Source organism: Saccopteryx leptura, chromosome 6 (assembly GCF_036850995.1).
Source record: "Saccopteryx leptura isolate mSacLep1 chromosome 6, mSacLep1_pri_phased_curated, whole genome shotgun sequence".
NCBI classification, from domain to species: Eukaryota; Metazoa; Chordata; class Mammalia; order Chiroptera; family Emballonuridae; genus Saccopteryx; species Saccopteryx leptura.
In genome coordinates this window covers 195,662,755-195,682,243 of record NC_089508.1, presented here as the reverse complement: position 1 = coordinate 195,682,243, position 19,489 = coordinate 195,662,755, and the positions used below count along the sequence as shown (strand labels likewise).

Genomic DNA, 19,489 nt, shown 5'->3' with positions numbered 1-19,489 from the left:
TCCTTTAAACTAATGAGTTTATTATTTCTATAAAAACGAGACATGCTTGTTCTAAACGAGTCATAGAGAAAAACGTGAGGAAGAAAGCCACGTGAACAGGTGCCGCGAACGTCAGCGCGCAGGACTCCAGATGGGTCTCCTGTCCACACCAACTCAGGCACCGTCGAGGTGGACACTCTACAGGACCAGCGGCCACGTCCTGCCCGCAGTGGTGGGCTCTGGCTTCCTGGCCCTCTGATCCTCTGACTGAAAGAGCAGCCCTAGCCTCTGTCATCTGCCAACAAAGCACATGCCACAGACCCCAGAAGAGCATGAGAAACGCCATCCACGACCGGGACCCGGTGGCCAGCAGCGTCACAGGGCCCTTGTAAGAGGGAGGCCTCGTAACAGGAGGGCCAGAGTCAGAAGCAGAGGTCAGGGAGGAGGAGGAACAATCCCACAGGCCTCAGCACGTGGGCACCTAGATGCTGGGAAAGCCAGGGGGCTACCCGAGTCCCCCGAAGACACGTGGCCCCTATAGGAGCATTTCAGACTTGGGACTCCAGATTGTAATACATTTGTGCTGTTTAAGCCACTGAGTTTACGGTGACTGGTGAACACAGGACGCCCCAAGGAGGGGAGAGTGCTGCTTGTTCCTGAAAGCAGAGTGGAGGGAACACACAGGCCTGACCATGGCAGCCTGGCTTCTCTCCTGCCTCGGGACACGTGGGAAGTGTTCTAGAAATTTGGGTGCCCTGGTCCTTTAGTCTAGGCCAGCATTCCATCCAGAGGGCGCTCCGCCCACCACCCTCAACTCCACCAACCATGGCTACCGCAGTGTTTGTCTGCAGTGACCCGTCCCCCTGTCCTTCCATGTCGGTCACAGTCAGCAGGACCTGTCCCCTGCACTGCTGACATACTCATCTGATTATTCATGTCGGTAGGGACTCCTGGGTCGTGATGGACTCTGAGGGCTGTAACCCACGAGGCTGCTGCTCAAACCATCTCAGATTTCTCCTTTGGGGGTGCTCCTGGAACAAAGCCCCCTCCATTTTCTCAGCAGCTCCTGACTTTCTGACAGGGGACAGCCTGCACTCACCCTGGACATTCCGGCCCTGGAGCCGCCCTCCTGCAAGGAGCCCTGTCCCTGCGCTGCAGCCGGTGCTGGAACCTGGGGTCTGGGTGCTGGGTGTGCCCACTGCTGGGTCTTGCTGCTTCAGGCCCTCGGTGCTCAGAGCTGGAACATCTGCACGGAGGTGTGCACACACACGCACACCTGTGCACACCTAGCTGGTGCCGCGTGTCACCCGCTCACACCCCCAGCCCCAGCTTTTTGATCTGAGAGAACAGCTGCAAAGCTGCCCTTTGCGTGGAAAACAAACTGAGTGGGGCTCAAACTCCTGTCTCTCCTCGCTGGCTTTCGTCCCAGCCCCCTTCCCAAACCTCCTGTCTCCCACCCCCTCGGTGCGGTCCAAGTGCACGTCTGTGACACGGACTGGCGCTCCAGTTGGGGTCCAGCACGTCCCGGATTATTTTTCGAGTGTGTGAAACATAAATACGGTTCAGAGTCAGAACTAAACTATTGGTTGGTGACCATTCTCATTAGTTTCTGCTTTGTCCTTCCTGAGTCTCCTTCTTGTATCAACGCACAGACATTTCTAGAGTTTTCTATATCTCTTTCTAACATACTAAAGATACTCTTGGATTTTGCTTTTCCACTTATTTAAAAAAAACAACCAAAAAGCCATTTTGCTAGGGAACAGCTTTCTGAAGTTCACAAACACAAAGGACATCAGTATCAAGACATTCAGTGTCACAAGACAGAGCCACCATCGCACAGGAGGCCCGAGAGTCCACTCACTGACGAAACCCTGTCGGGTCGTCATGGGTCTCCCCAGGGACCCCATCACAAACGTGGATTTAAAGACGGAACTTAACACCCTCGGGGGAAAGGAGAAGCTACAGGAAAAACACTTCCCCAAAAACGTCAGGGAGGTGGGCTCAGAGGATGAGCCCCCTTCTAGCTGTGAGCCAAGCCCATCCAGGTGTTTCAGGGCATCCGGACGCCCCTTTCTCAGTCACGCTCCCCCAGGAGTGACCGTCAGGGTGAAGGTCGGTGCCACGGCTCCATCCCAGACGCCCAGCCCGACGGTCTCCCATGAAAACTTAGCGTCTGTCTGCTTTTCCAGCCATCAAATCTGCAAACCCCAGCTTTTCCAGCGGTTCTTGTGCCATCAGTTGCCTGAAAGACAGACAGACAGTTGTCAAGGTGACGGTGGAGAATGAGGAGCACTGTCCAGGCTGCTCCCTGGCTACCATCCTGCCCTGAGTGGCAGTGCTGGACACAGGTCCCCCAGCCTCCCACGGCTTCTGTGCCGGGGCCTGAGCCTCTCCTGCCCCCGGCTCACACTCCCGGGAAAGAGCTGGGGCCGAGTTCTGTATTGTTTCAGCTTCCAGAGGGCCCCCGCCACCTTCTATACATGCCGGTACCCCAGCGCATGCTGGCTACGGTCATCGCCAACCCACCTTCCAGCACTGAGCGCGTGCACCCCCACAACCCCGCGGATGAGCTGCCCGGGGTCACGCTGGGCACCTAAGAACACCTGTGGGGCTCAGACAGCCACGATCCTGAAAGTTCTGAGGGCCGGGCAAGCTGGCCACACTTCTGTGGGGACACAAAGCTCGTGTTTCCCAAGCTTCCCCAGTTCTCAGCAGGCCGTCCCCATTTGGAAAACTAACCGGAATCACTCCATACAGCCGGGAAGTTTGGGACTTGCTTTCAAAGGGTTATGCAGAAGAAAGAACAAGTGGAAGGAGGAGAGGGGGTGAGAGAAAGACGAAGAAATGTGGGCAATTAGTGACACCAGGGGACAAGAGCAGGGACTCACTGGACTGTGCCGGACAATCTCCATTACAAAAAACCAGAATCGCCTGACCGGGCGGTGGCGCAGTGGATAGAGCGTCGGTCTGGGATGTGGAGGACCCAGGTTCGAGACCCCGAGGTCGCCAGCTTGAGCGTGGGCTCATCTGATTTGAGCAAAAAGCTCACCAGCTTGGACCCAAGGTCGCTGGCTCAAGCAAGGGGTCACTCTGTCTGCTGTAGCCCCACGGTCAGGGTACATATGAGAAAGCAATCAATGAACAACTAAGGTGTTGCAACAAAAAACTGATGATTGATGCTTCTCATCTCTCTCTGTTCCCGTCTTTCTGTCCCTGTCTATCCCTGTCTCTGATTCTCTCTCTGTCGCTATTTAAAAAGCCAGAATCTGTTGAAAAGTAAAAAGTCAGAAAGTGCTGGACAAGTGGACGGGTTGCCTGGGCAGTGGCTCCCTATGCTCCTTGCGGCCTGCACCCCTGGGTCTCTATCTTTGCACCAGGAGCTGGGGTCTGGCCAGAAGGCGCCATATTCAGTCTCACAGCCTGTGGGTGCCACGCAGACCCAGAGCTGAAGCAGGCACCGCCCTCAGGCCACCAGCAATCGGCAGGGAAGGCAGCGCATGTGCAACAAAAACCAAACAGCAGCCCAGCAGGCATGAGGCCTCCAGCACCCACTTTACATAATCTCAGGAGATGGAGGATCCTCTCCTGTCGGGGAAATTAGAACATGTAGAGTGGCCGTCAGGAAGACGTGGCTGCCAGTTTGACCCTCCAGTTGGACCTGGGCAGTTGGAGGCTCCCCACCCGTCCTCTGTGCTTGCAATACCTGCTCTGTTTGCCTCTCCCACACTAGAACCTGACTCCCATCAGGCCTCATCAAAACCTGGCAGATCCTGGCAGTTGGGTGTGGAAAACTCTTGTCCTTCACCACCAGCCTGGGAGGTAAGTTCCTTGCTTACCACCTGCCACCTACCAAGGTGGACCTGTCTGCCTGGTCTTCAGCTGGTTTCAGATTACATCTGGGAAGCTCCCCAGAAAGGCCTCGCCCAGCAGGAAGTTTCATGGGGAGGTGGCGAGGGGCCCACAGCTGGGAAACAAGGTGGGGTGGCAGGGAGGCAGAACACAGGACTTAAAGGGCAGAGGTCAGCCTCAACAGCAAATGCCTGCAGGCGGGCAGCTGCAAAGCCATGGTGGGCTGAGGCTCAGACAGCAGGTGCATGTGTCCTCCCAGCAACAACCTCCTCTCCTGTGGCCTCTGAACTCTGCGTGCTGGCAGAGAGAAAGCCCATTGAGGACCCTAAGGCCCGTATACAGGACCTGGCGGTGAGCACCCGCATGTAGCAGGAAAAGCACATCACAGGCTCTGAGCAGCAGGCCAGCGAAACCCCCTCAGGAAAAAGTCCCAAGAACAGCAAAGCCCGGTCAGCACAGTTTAGCCTGGTAGAGCAGTGGACTCACAAGACACTCAAGGCAGGCACAGTGAGTCTCTTGCCTTGGTAAAGGCACCTGGCCAGCAGTTCTGAAAACTGTGGTCTGACACTTCACTGTGGTCAGCAGAGCAACTCGGAAGGTGGAACAGGGGCCCCACGTGAGGACCACGCTGCAAATGGCCGCACCCTCAAAATCCCAAATGTCCCCGGACGCCCTGAACACATGACGTATTTTTGCCTTGAGAGAAACGCCTTCACGGCATCTGTCCTGGGAAAGTGGACATGGGGCGCCGCATGGGTTGGTTTACGTCCCCCCTCTCTGACAAGGCTGTCTGAAGGCCGGATCTCTCAGGGAGCCGATGACTGCCCACTCCCACTGCAAAACAGCAGTTACAGCTTTCCCCATCCATGGGTCAGGACGGCTCTCATTTTAAATACAATCTCCATGGAACACAAGACACGTGTTGTGTTTTAAGTGAGCTCAGCTGAACTGTGGCGAAGTCAGGAAGAGTCACGCACCTTTCATGGTTTCTTAAGTAGCCCATTGTCTTCCCGTCACATTCCAAACGACAAAACTGACACCGTGCCTATCAGTGCGGTCTGCGAAGGGGACGGGAAGCCACCGCACCCACAACCTTTCCACCTTTTGGCTCCGTCAGCACTTTTATGATTCTGACACCTAATGACAGCACCCACCCAAGTCTGCAAAGAGACTACAGGGAAGAATGCAGCCCCGTGTAACGCGACCCCGCTGGGAAAGGCTCCCTTTTCACAGGCTGCGGGTCTCAGGGCTGGGCGGAGGGGGAGCGGCGCTGGAGGGGGCGGGGCGGCAGAAGCTGGAGCCGAGGAGGGGGCGGAGCCGGAGAAGACGGCACCGAGGAGGGGGCGGAGCCTGGGGCAGCGGTGCCCGAGAAGGGGGCGGAGCCGGCGAATACCTGAGCAGAGGAGGGGGAGGAGCCGGAGAAGCCGGTCCGAGGAGGGGGCGGAGCCGGAGGGAGCGGAGCTGAGAAGGGGCGGGGCCGGAGAAGCTGGAGCAGAGGAGGGGGAGGAGCCGGAGAAGCCGGGTCCGAGGAGGGGGAGGAGCCGGAGAAGCCGGGTCCGAGAAGGGGCGGGGGCGGGGCCGGAGGGAGCGGAGCTGAGAAGGGGCGGGTCCGGAGAAGCTGGGTGGGTCCGAGGGGGCGGAGCTGAGAAGGGGCGGGGCCTAAGAAGCCGGGTCCAAGGAGGGGCGGGGCCGAGGGGCGGAGCTGGGAAGGGGCGGGCCCGGAGGAGCCGGGTCCGAGGGAGAAGCCGGGTCCGAGAAGGGGCGGGGGCGGGGCCGGAGGGAGCGGAGCTGAGAAGGGGCGGGTCCGGAGAAGCTGGGTCCGAGGGGGCGGAGCTGGGAAGGGGCGGGGTCGAAGAAGCCGGGTCCAAGGAGGGGCGGGGCCGAGGGGCGGCGCTGGCAGTTGTACTTGCCTTTCCATTCTGCATTCTAAATATTCTTTTGATTCATTTCTGCACAAGCCGTTTTCAAAATTATTGTCACGGAGACACTTCATGAATTTCTCCTTGAAGACTTTGCATTCACCTGGGAAAGAGAAAACAGCATTTCGTCTCTGAAGCGCACACCGGACGCGCTCACACAGCCGCCGGCCGGCGCACCGCTTCGCCGTCGGGAGCACGAGGACCACCCGTCGCGCGGCCCGGGCTGTGCTTGGAGACGTCCTCCGAAAAATGCTGCGGACAAAAGTAACCGAACTTCTTCCGAAACCTTGACTTCCACGGGCTTATGCTTAGCAAACCGCAGCCTTCAAAACCAGAGAAGAGACTTCGGCATTTGACGTCTCGCGAGACGCGCGACGAGGCACCTCTCACGGTCCGAGACCTCCCGCCGCTCACCAAAGTGGTCCAGCGGGAAGCTGCCCTTGTCCGGGGGCCGCGGCTGGAAGCTCTTGGTCCCGAAGTTCATGGCCGTCGACATGATGGTGGCACCCGAGTCTCGGAGAGCGACGCTCGCACTACGCAGGCCAGCCGGCCGAGCGCCGAGCAGACCCCGAGCGAGCGCCGAGCACGTCGAGCGGTCCTGGCAGCCAGGCCACGCCCCTGGCTCGTGGGCCACGCCCTCTCCCCCGGCGCAGGCTCGTCCTTCAACTGGCTCTGAAAGGCCCTGACCCCGCGTGGGATCCGGCTTGCTCCGTCAGGCCTCCTCCTGTCCCAGCCCCTCTGACCCTCACAGCAACCCAGTGGCAGTGAAACGGAAGTTCAGAGGGGTTCAGCAACTTGCCCAAGGACACACAGCTTCAATCCACACAAGCTGCAGGGCAGGCGCCGGCACATCTTGGCTGTGCGCGTGCGCGGTGGAGGAGAGCCTCTCTGCGTCCAAGTGTCAAGGGCGCCCAGCCTCTGATCTTGGCGCTCACCTGGTGAGAAACACAGTGAAGGAGGGCGTGTGTATGAGCTTCCTGGGGCGGCTCAGGACGACAGCAATTTAACCTCTCAGTCTGGAGGTCAGCAGTCCAAGATCAGGATGCCGGCAGGACTGGTCCCCTCTGTTCGGGGTCTCTCCCCTCTTTTCTGGTGGCTTGCAGGCAATCTTTGGCGCTCCTTGGATTGTGACCCATCATCACCTGCTTCTCCCTGGGGGCGTGTCTGTGTCCAGATTTCTCCACCGGACCCTGAGTCAGGGCCCACCCTGATAACCTCACCTTACCTGCTTGCTTCTGCCATGACCCTGTCTCTAAGGCCCTGGCATTCATTCCTTGTTGTGTGTGGCAACAATGACAACAGTGAGACCCCAGCTCTCCCCCGAGGGAGTTGGGTCACCGTCTCCTGACACAGGCCAACGCCTACAGTTCTGCTGGGTGCTCTGTTCACGGCCCGTCCACCTGGTGACCATTCACTGAGCACCAGTGTGTGCCGGGCCATGCAGTAAGCACAGGGGTCCTCAGCAGGAGAGGGCTCACCCACCAGCTGGCCCCTCGGACATCCCTACGGGTCACCCAGCACTTCCGCTCCCCCTCAGGTCGGGAGGGGGAGTCAGCTCCAGACACTGAGGGACTCTTGGAGAGGTGCCAGCCAACCAGCCAGAGCAGCCTCACATGGGTGCCCCCCAACTCCAGGACGCTCCCCACACATCACAGGGTCCCCTCTGCAGTGACCACTGTGCCCGAGGCTGCACCCGTTCTATGTCCGGGGCACCCAGGGTTGGTTCCACAGGGATGGCTCTGGGAACACACTGCAGTCATCTGGGCCTTGATTGGCCTGGGGCTCTGGGCCCACTTAAAACTACGGAAGAAAAATTGCACCTTGTTCTTGTCACATAAACAACTGTTTTACACGGCTGGAGCCCAGGGCCACACACGGTTATTCACTAATAGTTTCCAGGGCTGTGAACAATCGTGGCTTTATTACCCAGCAGGTAGCACTCTGACACTTGACTACACGGAACCACAAAGCAGCAAAAGGGGCCGCCCCTCCCTGCAGGGTGCCCACAGCCTCTGACCTCATGGCCCCAGGGATTATTGACCTCAAGGTGACAGCCAGCTTTTATTGACTCTTCCACACCTGGAAAATGATTATTGCTTTCTCAGGTGTTCAGCTGTGGGAGGGGTGGGGTATTTTTAGCTGCACAGATAGGAAAAGCGGAGGAGGAACTAATGTTTTTAGAAGCCCTCCTGTGTGCTAGGCTGTTTCACATGGCACCTGGGGCCAAACACAGTGCCTGGCACGCGGTAGGTATTCGGCTGATATTCCTAGAAGAATGAACCCAGTCGGTCCCTATCACTGTCCTCACATCACACATCGAAGCACAGAGAGGTCTCACTCCTGCCGAGGGAGGAGCCAGCGTATGGTTACTTACCAAACTGGAGGTGGTGGGTAGTGATCACTGGCTTTGCTTGTGAATTTGCAGTGTAGGCAGGTCTTGGGGAGACAGCCCACCCAGCTTTAAGATAGGGCACACCCATGACCTTGGCCGGAGGAAATGCAGGCAGGGGCACTCAGAGCTGGGGACCAAGAGGTGGAGGTTTCTCCTGACAACCTTCATACTTGGCTTGGCTCTGGGTGGGTCAGCGGGGGAAACGCGACCTCGCCCATCACGGTGGGGATGTCTACGGGTATCTAACAAGCAGTACTCCCTTGGCCCAGAGATCCCATTTCTAAAGATTTATTGTGTAGCAACCTTTGCAACTGTGAACACAGGAATTGGCACACAGGTACTTTGAGCAGCATGCTCCTGACAGCCCCAGGCAGGCAGCAGTTACAGAGTAGCAGGTTCCTGTCTGATCCCGGCAGGGGGAGGGAGGGATGTTGGGCAGAGGAACTTGGATTGATGGAGATGCTCACCATCCTGATCGTGGGGAAGGTGTTGTTCACCTCCCTCATCTCACAGAATATTCTAGACCCTTGACCCTCCCACACCCACTTCCCTTGGCTTGGAATCTGGGCTGACTCCCGTGAGGCGACACAGCCACATGACTCCAAGTCTCATGGGTCATAGGTTGTGGCCTCTGCCTCTTGAATCCTTGCTCATGGAGCAGGGGTCAAAGTGGTCAATACCAGGGTCGTGCCCCAATCCGCCTCACCTGTGGGTACCCCCCCAGCACCTCTCAGCTGAGCCACTGCTTCCTCCTCTGTGACACAAGGGCCACCCTGCTAGGCTGTCAGTAGCTAAAGGGTCCTGCAGGTAAAACACCTGTCCAAGCTTGGCTCCGTCGGCAAAGGCAGAGGTGGCGCCAGAAACTGGCCCAGCTGGATGGTTCCGGAAGGCCTGCTATCTGCACAAGTGCTGGGAACGGTGCCTGCTCCTAGGGGTGGGTGCTATGCCAAGAGCTGGACCCGGAGCCCAGCACACCCTGCAGGTACCCAGGACTCGCCTACCTGAAGGAGGAGGCTGTGCAGGACAGAGCCCCCCACCCCAGGACCTGGAGCTTCCTGCCTGCTGCGTCCACCCATTGCAGCGCGCCCCAGGCACATTCTGGGCTCGGGCTCCACCTGCCCAGCAACACCCGTCCTGGCCCCCCGCTTATCACACTTCCAGGCTTTGCATAGGCTGCTGTCTCTGGGAGACCTCCGTGACTCAGCTGGGAGGCTGGGCCTCTAAGGACCCTTGGCCTTCTTGACTCCTGGTGTCCCCACTGTACCCGAAGGGTTTTCGGGGTCACAAAGTCACTGCTCTATCAGCTCCTCCCACTGGGCTGTGTGGGCCCTTTTAGGGCCCCTGCACCCCCAGTTTCTGTAGCCCTATCTCCTGGCTGAGGCTAGCACACACAGGTGCTCCATAAATGCTTGTCACATTCAGTGAACTTTCCTGGGCAGACCGGACCCCCAGCCTGCATGCTCTTGGTACCCTGCACTCAGCCCGAATGACTCGAAGACCCAACAGTTAAGAGAGCCACCCTCTCCCCCTGCACCTCACAGCTGTGCAATAGCACAGGCTACGTGCGAGGTAGTGAGCACCCAGCACTGGAAGGGTGCAAATCAAGGCAGGGTGTGGGTGGCTCTGGGGTTGGTGTAGGGGCACGGATGGCACCCTGGGGGGACAGGCCCCACAGTGAGGGGACAGGGTTGCAGAGCCTCGTGTCGGGGCAGGTGGCTTGGAGCAGGCCCAGCCACTTCTGGTGCCAACAGCTTCACGCCCCTCCCAGCTCACTTCCAAAGTGGTGTCTTCTCCCCTCCCAGCCGGGCCACCAGGGGTTAGAAGACAAGCGTGTGGCACAGACAGAGGGCTCGTAAACCCGGCCACCTGTCACCCCGGGGCCGGGCCTCAGCCCCACCCGGGCTGCAGCGTGGGGCCCTCTGGCGGGCCAGCCCCACCCAGTCCTGGCACAGGCTGGTGCCTCCTGCCCCAGGTGACAAAGCCACCCAGGAACAGACTGTCACTCGGCGTGAGCTCACCTCAGAGCCTTGGTGGGTGGGCACTGCTGGCGACCTCTGAAGACCCTGGGAGTTGAGGGCATCTGCTGTGCAGACCCTCAAGGGCCAGCCCTGAGCTCTCCACACCTGGCACCCTGCCCCCGGCCCATCAGAGGAGCTGGGTGGGCACAGGTGGCGACTTTGTACCCATACCTGTGGGGCCCCGTAGAGGGAGGTCAGCGCATGAGGGGGCAGAGCTGAGCCCTAAGCCCTGGAGTGTCAGCTCTGACGGGAGACAGAGGCAGAGAGGGCTGAGCCTGGCCAGGAGGGGCAGACAGGCCACGGCGGCAGGTCCCTTCCAGCAGCACGATGAGATGCCTCAAGCTCGGGGCTGGCATATCTGCCCCCCTAGACAGCACCCGGTCCCTGCACAGGCTCGACCCCACATTCCACACACGCCTGTCGCTTTAAGCCGCCTGGCTGTCCCCTGCAAACTGCTTGTTCCACATTCTCGGGGTGGTGGGGTGGGTGGGGTGCCGGCACGCCCTCCCGGAGGCCTATAAGGCACAGGGCGGGACGGTGGGCCCAGGGAGGGAGCTGGGGCCCCACTGCCGCCGTCCTCATGGCCCCACTGCTGCTCCTGGGGCTCCTGGGGCTGCTGGGACTCTGGGTGCTGCTCCGCGCCCGCACCCCAGCCCCAGGCTGGCCCCCTGGGCCGCGCCCGCTGCCCCTCATCGGGAACCTGCATTTGCTGCGGGTGTCCCAGCAGGAGCGCTCGCTGATGGAGGTAAGAGGGGCAGGCCGTCCTGCATGCAGCCCTTGTGCCATCACCCCCCACCCCACATCTGGGGAAGCACAGCCCCAGTTTTCTGGGACCCCTGTGGGTAGGAAGGTTCACGGTCCAGTCAGGCACTGGCCTGGCAGGGGACACAGGGGGCCCAAGTGCCCACCTCCCTTGGGGAGGAGAGAGACACCCCACCGCACATGAAGAAGATGGGCCGTATCCAAGCAGCACAGAGCCAGGGCGGCTCCCTGGAAAAGGCAGAGGTGAAGAGACCCTGAGGGGCCAGGTTCCGGGCAGCGAAGGGGAGGGCACAGGTGCTCCAGGGCGCAGCACCACGCAGCAGCAGCAGGACAGCACGCACAGGACCTGTCCATTCCCCCCCCCCCCCGAGAGGGGCAGCTGGGGTGTCTGCAGGGGTGTGTGTGTGTGGGGGGGGGGCTGCTGATGGCCCACAGAGTGGCCAGGACTGAAGCAGCCGCTCACCAGGCTGCAGGCACCAGGGTTCTCAGTCCCGGAGACGGCCACTCCACCTACGGCCACAGTGGGCAATGGACTGGAGCAGCTGGCTGAGCTTGGAGCACAGCAGTAGGGAGATGGCAGCCCTCCTCACCTCGGGCAGGGATGCTGTGGGGACAGGAGGGGATGGGGACAGGCACACACGGAGACCCCCAAGGCCAGCACTTGCTGGCATTGTCATTCTGGGCCCTCAGGCTGGCCAGGGGAGGTCAGAGTGAGACAGACTGGGCTTGCGAGGGATGAGGCCTGGAGACCACTCCTGTGCAGACCCAAGCTCTGGCGTGGCTGCCCCAGTACAGGGCCCTCCAACTCTGTGGCCCCCTGGAGTATTTGCTCTGAAAAATAGAGCCCATGACAGCCACACCCAGCACAGAGGCAGTGCCCCACTGGGAGGGAGGGCTCCTAGGGGCCTACTGGACACTGCTTCCGCCTGCCTGACTGCCCGCTGGTTTCCACAGGCCCTGCCTGGGCCCCACCTGCACGCATGACCTGAGGGGGGGCCCTGGGTGACCTGAGGGGCTGGACTGGGGGGGGCCCTGGGTGATCCCTGAGGGGCTGGACTGGGGGGGCCCTGGATGATCCCTGAGGGGCTGGACTGGGGGGGCCCTGGGTGATCTGAGGGGGGCCCTGGGTGACCTGAGGGGCTGGACTGGGGGGGCCCTGGGTGATCTGAGGGGGGCCCTGGGTGACCTGAGGGGCTGGACTGGGGGGGCCCTGGGTGACCTGAGGGGCTGGACTGGGGGGGCCCTGGGTGATCTGAGGGGGGCCCTGGGTGACCTGAGGGGCTGGACTGGGGAGGCCCTGGGTGATCTGAGGGGGGCCCTGGGTGACCTGAGGGGCTGGACTGGGGGGGTCCCTGGGTGACCTGAAGGGCTGGACTGGGGGGGCCCTGGGTGACCTGAGGGGCTGGACTGGGGGGGTCCCTGGGTGACCTGAAGGGCTGGACTGGGGGGGTCCCTGGGTGACCTGAGGGGCTGGACTGGGGGGGTCCCTGGGTGACCTGAAGGGCTGGACTGGGGGGGGCCCTGGGTGACCTGAGGGGCTGGACTGGGGGGGGCCCTGGGTGATCCCTGACTACCCCCCCACCAGCTCTCAGAACAGTACGGGCCAGTGTTCACTGTCCACATGGGACTCCAGAAGACAGTGGTGCTGACCGGCTATGAGGCAGTGAGGGAGGCCCTGGTGGGCACAGGGCAGCGGCTGGCTGACCGGCCCCCCATCGCCATCTTCCAGCTCATCCAGGGAGGCAGGGGTAGGTTTGTGGCAGGGGTCCCACCAGGTGGGGAGGGGCAGTCACCGGCTCTGCTCTTGGGGAGAAGGAAGGTGTCCATGTGGCTGGTGGTGGTGGTGGGGGGTGCCCAGGGGACCACAGCACAGCAGGAGGGCATGGGGCCAGTCTCCTGGGACCGAGGTGAGCAGCCCTCCTGCATCTCCTGGGGTCCCTCTCACCCTGTCGGCCACAGGCATCTTCTTCTCCTCGGGGGCAGGCTGGAAGAGGGCCCGCCAGTTCACCGTGCGCACCCTCCACAGCCTGGGGGCAGGCAGGGAGCCCATGGCCAACAAAACCCTGCAGGAGCTCAGGTGCCTGGTGGACCAGCTGGAGCAGTACAGAGGTGAGTGGGGGCCAGGGCTGCCCCCTTCCTGGGGGCCCCTCCCCGCTGAGGCCTGTCTCCTCCCCCCAGGCCAGCCCTTCCCCCTGGCCCTGCTCGGCTGGGCTCCCTCCAACGTCACGTTCACGCTCCTCTTCGGCCAGCGGTTTGACTACCGGGACCCTGTGTTTGTGTCCCTGCTGGGCCTCATTGATGAGGTCATGGTCCTCCTGGGGACTCCCGGCTTGCAGGTGAGAGGTCCCTGCTGCCCAGCCTGAGACAGGTGGTGGTGGGGTGTCTCAGTGGCTCCCAGCTGGGAGAGGTGAGCTCCGGCTTACCAAGGTGGCACAGGACCCATGTGGGTCCTGTGTCCACATCACCAGGCCCTTGAGCAACCTGGGAAGTGAGGGAGTCTGGGGCAGGGGTCCTCCTCCACCCCACACCCTCCCATCAGCTCAGAGTCAGGGAGAGGGGCCAGGATCTGGGGCTGGATGCCTCCAGGCCCTCCCCCCCACCAGCCCTCCCAGGCCCGGGGGTCCTTTATAGTCAGAGGAATCACAAAGGTCCTGATCCTCATGTTTGCAAACGTCAGTACCATTTCTGACTATACCTCACGTGAGCCCATGTCTATGTGTGAATGTGCTTACAGTGGGGTCACAGCTCACAGGTCCCTCCCATACTCACCCCTCCAACATAAGTCACAGCTGCTATTCCTGGAGACAGGGGAGCGGGTGGAGGAGCCTCCGTGTCTCCTGGGCAGGTGGAGTCGGTCCCCTTGGAAGGCCAGGCTGACCCTGTCCCACGGGGGAGCCTCAGAAGGGTGGGGGCTGGCAGCTCCCAGGGCAGCAAAATGTTCTACGCGGCCTTCTGTCCCTGTGCCGGCTCCTCACCACCAAGGTGCCCCATAGGGTGCTCCCAGGGGTCAATCACGTCCCTGGGACACAGCTGTGCAGGTGTAGCCAGCATCTCCTGAGCACCGACTGCATGCCAACCCTGCTGGCCCACTCACAGAGGTGGGCAAATTCTTTTTTTAACAGCTGCAGCACTCAGTTATTCCAGCTGCAGCAACCCTCCCCCTTCTCCATGGAGAGCAGGGCCTGCTGTGACCTGCAAGAAACTCCCGGTGTGTCACCTGTCCCCAGGCCCCTCCTTCCTGCCCTCAGTCTGAGGGTTTCCTCTGAGCCCTGGGTAGCTGGTCCCACCTGGTAGGGCTGTGGGGCCTCATGCCTGGTGCCCTCTTGTGGCTGCAGGTGGCACTCGTGCCAGCCTGACAAGCAAACCAACCTCGTGGAGGCTGGACCCACCCCCTTGCCAGGTGGGGTCGTAGGGCCTGACCTCCCCCTGCCCCCTGCCCCCCAGCTGTTCAACATCTACCCCCGGCTCGGGGCCCTCCTCCAGCTGCACCAGCCTGTCCTGAGGAAGATCGAGGAGGTGCGAGCCATCCTGAGGACCCTACTGGAGGCCCGGCGGCCCCCTGCCCCCGGGCCAGGCCCTGTGCACAGCTACGTGGACGCCCTGCTCCAGCAAGGGCAGGTGTGGGCGAGACCCACCCCCTAAGAGGTCTGGGGGCCCCGCTGCAGGACAAATCCCTCTAGTCTCCTCACTTGTAAAATGGGGCTTCATGTTGCCTGCCTCAGGCCGGAACACAGCTGGGGCTCGGTGGACCCTGGCTCTGCCCTTTCCGCCAAGTCTGTCTTCTACCCGTTGTCTTGAGCCCAGGGCTGGTGGGGGACCCCACGGGGCACAGCCTCCCACTGAGCCCTGCCCCCCCTGCCTCTGCAGGGGGGAGACCCTGATGGCTTGTTTGGCGAGGACAACGTGGTGGCCTGTGTGCTGGACATGGTCATGGCTGGCACGGAGACCACCTCCGCCACCCTGCAGTGGGCCGCCCTCCTGATGGGCAGGCACCCGCACGTCCAGGGTGAGTGTGCAGCTGTGCCGCTCGCGTTCCACACCCAGTGGGGGGGTGGAGGCTCCTGGGGACGCTGGCTGGTGCCCCCCCTCCTGCCCACAGGCCGGGTGCAGGAGGAGCTGGACCGTGTGCTGGGGCCCGGGCGGCCACCCCGGCCGGAGGACCAGCGGTCACTGCCCTACACCAACGCCGTGCTGCACGAGGTGCAGAGGTTCATCACCCTCCTGCCCCACGTGCCCCGCTGCACAGCGGCCGACACCCGGCTGGGCGGCTATCTGCTCCCCAAGGTGGGGTGGCCAGGCCTCGCCCCAGCCCTGGACCCTCACTGGCTCTTTCCTCTCGCTTGGGGGAGGGGGACCCTGGCGTGCTGATGCAGGAGGGGGTGTTGGAGCAGACCTGAGTCCTTGCTGTGTGGCCTGAGGGTCACCTGTGCACCGGGGATCCGTCCTGGAGCAGGTCTCCACCAGGCAGGGCCAAGAGGGTGTCCACCACCTTCCTGTCCTCCTCGGGGACCCTCTCTGTGCTCTGACCTGGGGCCTGCCCAGGTGGACAGGGTGCCCCAGCCGGGCCCACCTGCTGCCCCCCTCCCCCCCGCACAGGGCACACCTGTGGTCCCGTTGCTGAGCTCTGTGCTCCTGGACAAGACGCAGTGGGAGACCCCCCACCAGTTCAACCCAGGACACTTCCTGGATGCCCAGGGGCACTTCGTGAAGCGGGAAGCCTTCCTGCCTTTCTCTGCAGGTATGGCGGCCCTCACTGGGGTCTCACCCCCCTCTGGTGGCTTGCTCGCCAGGGGCCTCGGGAGCTCAGGCTCACCGGCCTGCAGGGACCTCCCAGCTCCCACCTCCGCTGCTGCTGCCTGCTTGGAGCTGACCCCGTCCCGGTCACTTCAGGCCTTGCTCTCAAGTTGCCCTCCCTCGCTCTCGCCGGGCACACATCCCGCCCGGCCTTGGTTTTCCCACAGGCCGCCGCGTCTGCGTTGGGGAGAGCCTGGCCAGGACGGAGCTGTTCCTGCTGTTCGCCGGCCTCCTCTACCGGTTCCGTCTGCTGCCCCCGCCTGGCCTCAGCCCTGGTGGGCTGGACACTAGGCCAGCCCCTGCCTTCACCATGCGGCCACCGGCCCAAGTCCTGTGTGCAGTACCCAGGCCCCGGACCCTGGCTTGCAGCCTGAAGACAGATGGTCCCTCACCAGGCCCCTAGCCTCATGTTAGCCAGTTCCAGGGACAAGTGTGACTGACTGTGGACCCGTGGAGGCAGGCTCCGGCACCCCAGTACTCGACCCCTCCCTCCTTCCCCCCAGGGCAGCCAAGGTCCCCACCTCTCATCTGCCCCTCCTACCCCCAGCCCCTGGGTTCCAGCTGCTGCCTGCGTCTGCACCAGGACCCCCACCAGCCCCGTCCGGGTCCCCCATGGCCCACTGGTGTCGGCAACCTCTCCTCCTTGAAGTGTCTGATCCACAGAACCCTCACCCCCACCACCCCAGGCCCCACTGGCCCGGCTCTGTGCCCTCCCCCCATCTCCCCTCGTGAAGAAAGGGCCGTCGAGGCACAGGGGCGTCCGAGCGGGGCTGCCAGGGCCCCCAGCGCAGCACCAAAGCGCCACCTCAGGTGCAGAACAGTTGAATAGAACAGCGAGCAGGTGCTGGGCTTCATCTCACTCACCACCGAGACCTGGGATGCAGGCCGTCCACCGGCCAGACGTGACTCGGCCACCCACCAACCCTCGGGACGGCATGCGGTCTGGCCCCGACCAGGCGCACCAAAACGGCCCCCCACGGCGTTGACTGTGGGTCAGGAGCCAGAAGTGCTGGATGCAGGACTGAGACGGTGGGCAGACAGGCTCTCCGGGCGTCTGTGCTCACACCCCTTCCTGCTCCAGGCCTGGAGGGGACGGCCTTCGAGGCTGGGGGGTGGCTGCTGCCCCAGAGCTGCCTTTGGCTCCAGCCCTGGCCCAGCCACACTGCAGGTGCCTCCTGAGCCCACAAACACCGTGACCACACCCCCCGACTGGGAACAAACCCTCCAGGGCCTGGTGCAGCGGCTGTCTCAGTCCCAAAGCCCCTCTGGTTCTCTGCCTGGCGTGTATGTGCACGTGTGACCATGTGTGAGCAGGTGTGCATGTTGTGAGTGTGTGTCATCAGGACTTCAGCTGCACCAGTAGGCAGGGGAGGCTCCTCCCAAGTTGCCTCACAGCGCCATGGGGGTGCTGGCGAGACCTGGATGTCGGAGGGAGGGGTGCTGTGATCCTCAGAGACGAGGGCTCTGGGTTGCAGGTGAGTAGAAGTCCAAGACCCCAAGTAGTCAGCGAGGAACCTGCCCAGACCCCTCTGGACGCTGGGCCCCGCCTGGGCTGGGGTCACGCCTCCTCAGGGTCCCTCCTACCCTCATCTCTCAGACACGCCCTCAGCACGGTGTTTCAGGGCAACCGAGGCTGGAGCACAGGGGCCTGCAGGGCTCAAGCCAAGACTGGGACCCTGCTCTGCGCTGGGAGGCCTGTCCCAGCTCAGAACATCCGCAGGAAGGCCCGACTGTCCTCTGGAATAAAAAGTTTATGCACAGGCCTGTCATACTGTTGCCAACAATGTGACCAGTTCACATCATGCAGTCTGTGTTCTGCGACCCACTGCACCCCAACAGTGTGGCTCATAGACCTGACAGGTGAGCAACACTCAGTGGGGACAGGTCCCCTCTGCTCCACTCTGTCACCTGGGGTGCTTGAGACTGGGGCCGCAGCCATCCGGGGCTCACCACCACCCAAGCACCCCCACGTGACCTCCCCACATGGCCATGACCCCACGTGACCTCTACACATGACCTCCCCACGCGGCCGTGACCCAAAGGCGACTGTTCTGAGCACCAGGTGACAGCGGTGTCCTCTGCCCTCCCCTCAGAAGTCACAGGGCCCCATTTCTGCCTCCTCCCATGCCAACAGCTGACCACGTTCAAGGGGGGGGGTGCAGAGACCTGGTGAGCAAGTGTTACAATGACCACGCGTCCAGCACCCACCCTCCCAACCCTCCACGGTCCCGAGGGCCTGCTGCCTGCGGCTTTGTCCACTCGCCCCGAGTGTAGCCCCCAGCACTCAGCGCTGAGTCCCACGGGTCCGATGTGTGCGCTGCTCTGAGAACAGGAGAGCAGGTCCTGTCTCTGTGCAGACAGATGGCAGGTGTGACCCGGAGGGGCTGTGCGTGGCCAGTGCCTCCACCTGCAGAGTGAGGGTCAGCTGACAGCTCGCCTGTGTCCTGGGAGGCCACGGCCGCAGATGGCCTCATGGCCTGCACACTGTCCCAGGCAGGAAGAGCTCTCCCCACCCACAAGTGAGGGTGACGAGCCCCACAGGACAAGAGACACGCTGGCACAGGCCGCTTTATTAAAATGTAACCAGTTTTCCCTGCAGCCAGGTGGTGAAGCGTGGCTTGGCCTGAGGAGGGAGGTGCGAGGTGGACAGCCACAGCTGGGAAGCTCGGTGAGGGCAGGCTGGTGGCCAGGAAACACGTGGCCTGCACGGGAGGAGCGCCCAGACCACTGTGCAGGACCCAAACCTGGGGTGTCCCCCGCAGCCTAACACAGATGGACCACAGCTGGTGGGGAGCAGTCTCCTGCTAATCTCTAAGATCCCCTGGTAGAAAAACAGACATTCCCCTCCCCAGCAACTCCCCCGGCAGGGCCCGAGGGCACTGGCATCTCCAGGCTATCTGAGTGACCGTGGCCGCTGTACAGGGGTTAGAACCCATCGTTGTCCGAGAGCAGCTCTGACCGAGGAGGGTCAGGAGAGAGAGGTGGTCCTCCCAGGGGCCTGGCACCAGGAAGAACCGGACCCAGCACCTGGGAGCCCCAGGTGCTGTAACTCTGCTGTCCTGAGTCACCCCCCCCACACCGGGAGGGGGCGGTCAGCGGCAGGAGCACTGTGGCCGGAGGGGGCCCTTGCAGCCCTGGCCCCTAGGAGAGCAGCTGCAGCACCTGCCGGATGCGCTGGGTCTTCTCCCGCAGGGGGCGGTCCAGGTGGCCGGCACCCGCCTTGTCCAGCTCCTGCATCAGGGCTTCGGCCTTCTGCACGGTCAGCTCGCGGGCCTGGCCTCTCATCCCCTCCAGGTAGGCCAGCAGGGTGGAGAAGTGCTCGTCAGGAACCTGGACGGGAGGGGACAAGCGCAGGTCAGCGGCCAGGCGGGGGGCGTGGGGACGTAGACTCTGAGCAGTGGGGAGAGGAGGCGCCTGCGGTGTGCGCCCAGGGTCCTGGCCCCGCAGCCGGCGTCCCAGGCCCAGCCCACAGCCTCGGGAAAGAGCCCACGCCACACCTGCTGCCTGCTCCCCTCGCTCCAGGGCAGGACAGGACAGGAGGAGGGCCGGGGAGCAGTCCACTAGCCGGGGGAGCAGTCCACTAGCCAGGGGGCAGTCCACTAGCCGGGGGAGCAATCCACTAGCCGGGGGAGCAGTCCACTAGCCGGGGGAGCAGTCCACCAGCCGGGGGAGCAGTCCACTAGCCGGGGGAGCAGTCCACCAGCCGGGGGAGCAGTCCACTAGCCGGGGGAGCAGTCCACTAGCCAGGGAGCAGTCCACTAGCCGGGGGAGCAGTC

General features: G+C 62.5%; 3 protein-coding genes across 10 annotated transcripts in view; 1 reads left to right on the top strand and 2 right to left on the bottom strand.

The window, feature by feature from the left end:
- On the bottom strand, positions 1–6,383 carry COX19 (cytochrome c oxidase assembly factor COX19). Its single transcript, XM_066342264.1, has 3 exons — positions 6,162–6,383; positions 5,739–5,850; positions 1–2,221 (listed from the first exon to the last, which is right to left on the bottom strand). Exons 1-3 carry the CDS (start codon positions 6,241–6,243, stop codon positions 2,146–2,148), a joined length of 270 nt encoding a protein of 89 aa, XP_066198361.1. The 5' UTR covers positions 6,244–6,383; the 3' UTR covers positions 1–2,145.
- Positions 6,384–6,385: 2 nt separating this feature from the next.
- On the top strand, positions 6,386–16,160 carry CYP2W1 (cytochrome P450 family 2 subfamily W member 1). Of its 5 annotated transcripts, none has more exons than XM_066342262.1 (9): positions 6,386–6,685; positions 12,505–12,667; positions 12,879–13,028; positions 13,098–13,255; positions 14,364–14,537; positions 14,787–14,925; positions 15,019–15,203; positions 15,516–15,657; positions 15,881–16,160. In XM_066342262.1, exons 2-9 carry the CDS (start codon positions 12,541–12,543, stop codon positions 16,114–16,116), a joined length of 1,311 nt encoding a protein of 436 aa, XP_066198359.1. In that variant the 5' UTR covers positions 6,386–6,685; positions 12,505–12,540; the 3' UTR covers positions 16,117–16,160. The 5 variants fall into 5 exon arrangements, with proteins under 5 accessions (XP_066198359.1, XP_066198358.1, XP_066198357.1 ...); XM_066342261.1 differs by lacking the exon at positions 6,386–6,685 and adding an exon at positions 10,701–10,902 and having other exon boundaries at positions 12,946–13,028; positions 13,169–13,255; XM_066342260.1 differs by lacking the exon at positions 6,386–6,685 and adding an exon at positions 10,701–10,902 and having other exon boundaries at positions 12,903–13,028.
- Positions 16,161–18,263: 2,103 nt separating this feature from the next.
- Positions 18,264–19,489, bottom strand: part of C6H7orf50 (chromosome 6 C7orf50 homolog) — a 95,954-nt gene continuing 94,728 nt past the window's right edge. For all 4 annotated transcript variants that reach the window (XM_066343897.1, XM_066343896.1, XM_066343894.1 and 1 more), the window contains one exon: positions 18,264–19,043. In XM_066343897.1, coding sequence (XP_066199994.1) covers positions 18,855–19,043 — 189 coding nt within the window. In that variant the 3' untranslated portion in view covers positions 18,264–18,854. The remainder of the gene's footprint in view (positions 19,044–19,489) is intronic.

Coding starts and splice junctions, on each gene's coding strand:
- COX19 (XM_066342264.1), bottom strand. CDS start 6,243: ATGTCGACGGCCATGAACTTCGGGACCAAGAGCTTCCAGCCGCGGCCC. Junction 5,851..6,161: donor CTTCCCGCTGGACCACTTTG/GTGAGCGGCGGG, acceptor TCTCTTTCCCAG/GTGAATGCAAAGTCTTCAAG. Junction 2,222..5,738: donor TTAGAATGCAGAATGGAAAG/GCAAGTACAACT, acceptor TCTGTCTTTCAG/GCAACTGATGGCACAAGAAC.
- CYP2W1 (XM_066342259.1), top strand. CDS start 10,738: ATGGCCCCACTGCTGCTCCTGGGGCTCCTGGGGCTGCTGGGACTCTGG. Junction 12,668..12,878: donor GCTCATCCAGGGAGGCAGGG/GTAGGTTTGTGG, acceptor TGTCGGCCACAG/GCATCTTCTTCTCCTCGGGG. Junction 14,926..15,018: donor CAGGCACCCGCACGTCCAGG/GTGAGTGTGCAG, acceptor TCCTGCCCACAG/GCCGGGTGCAGGAGGAGCTG.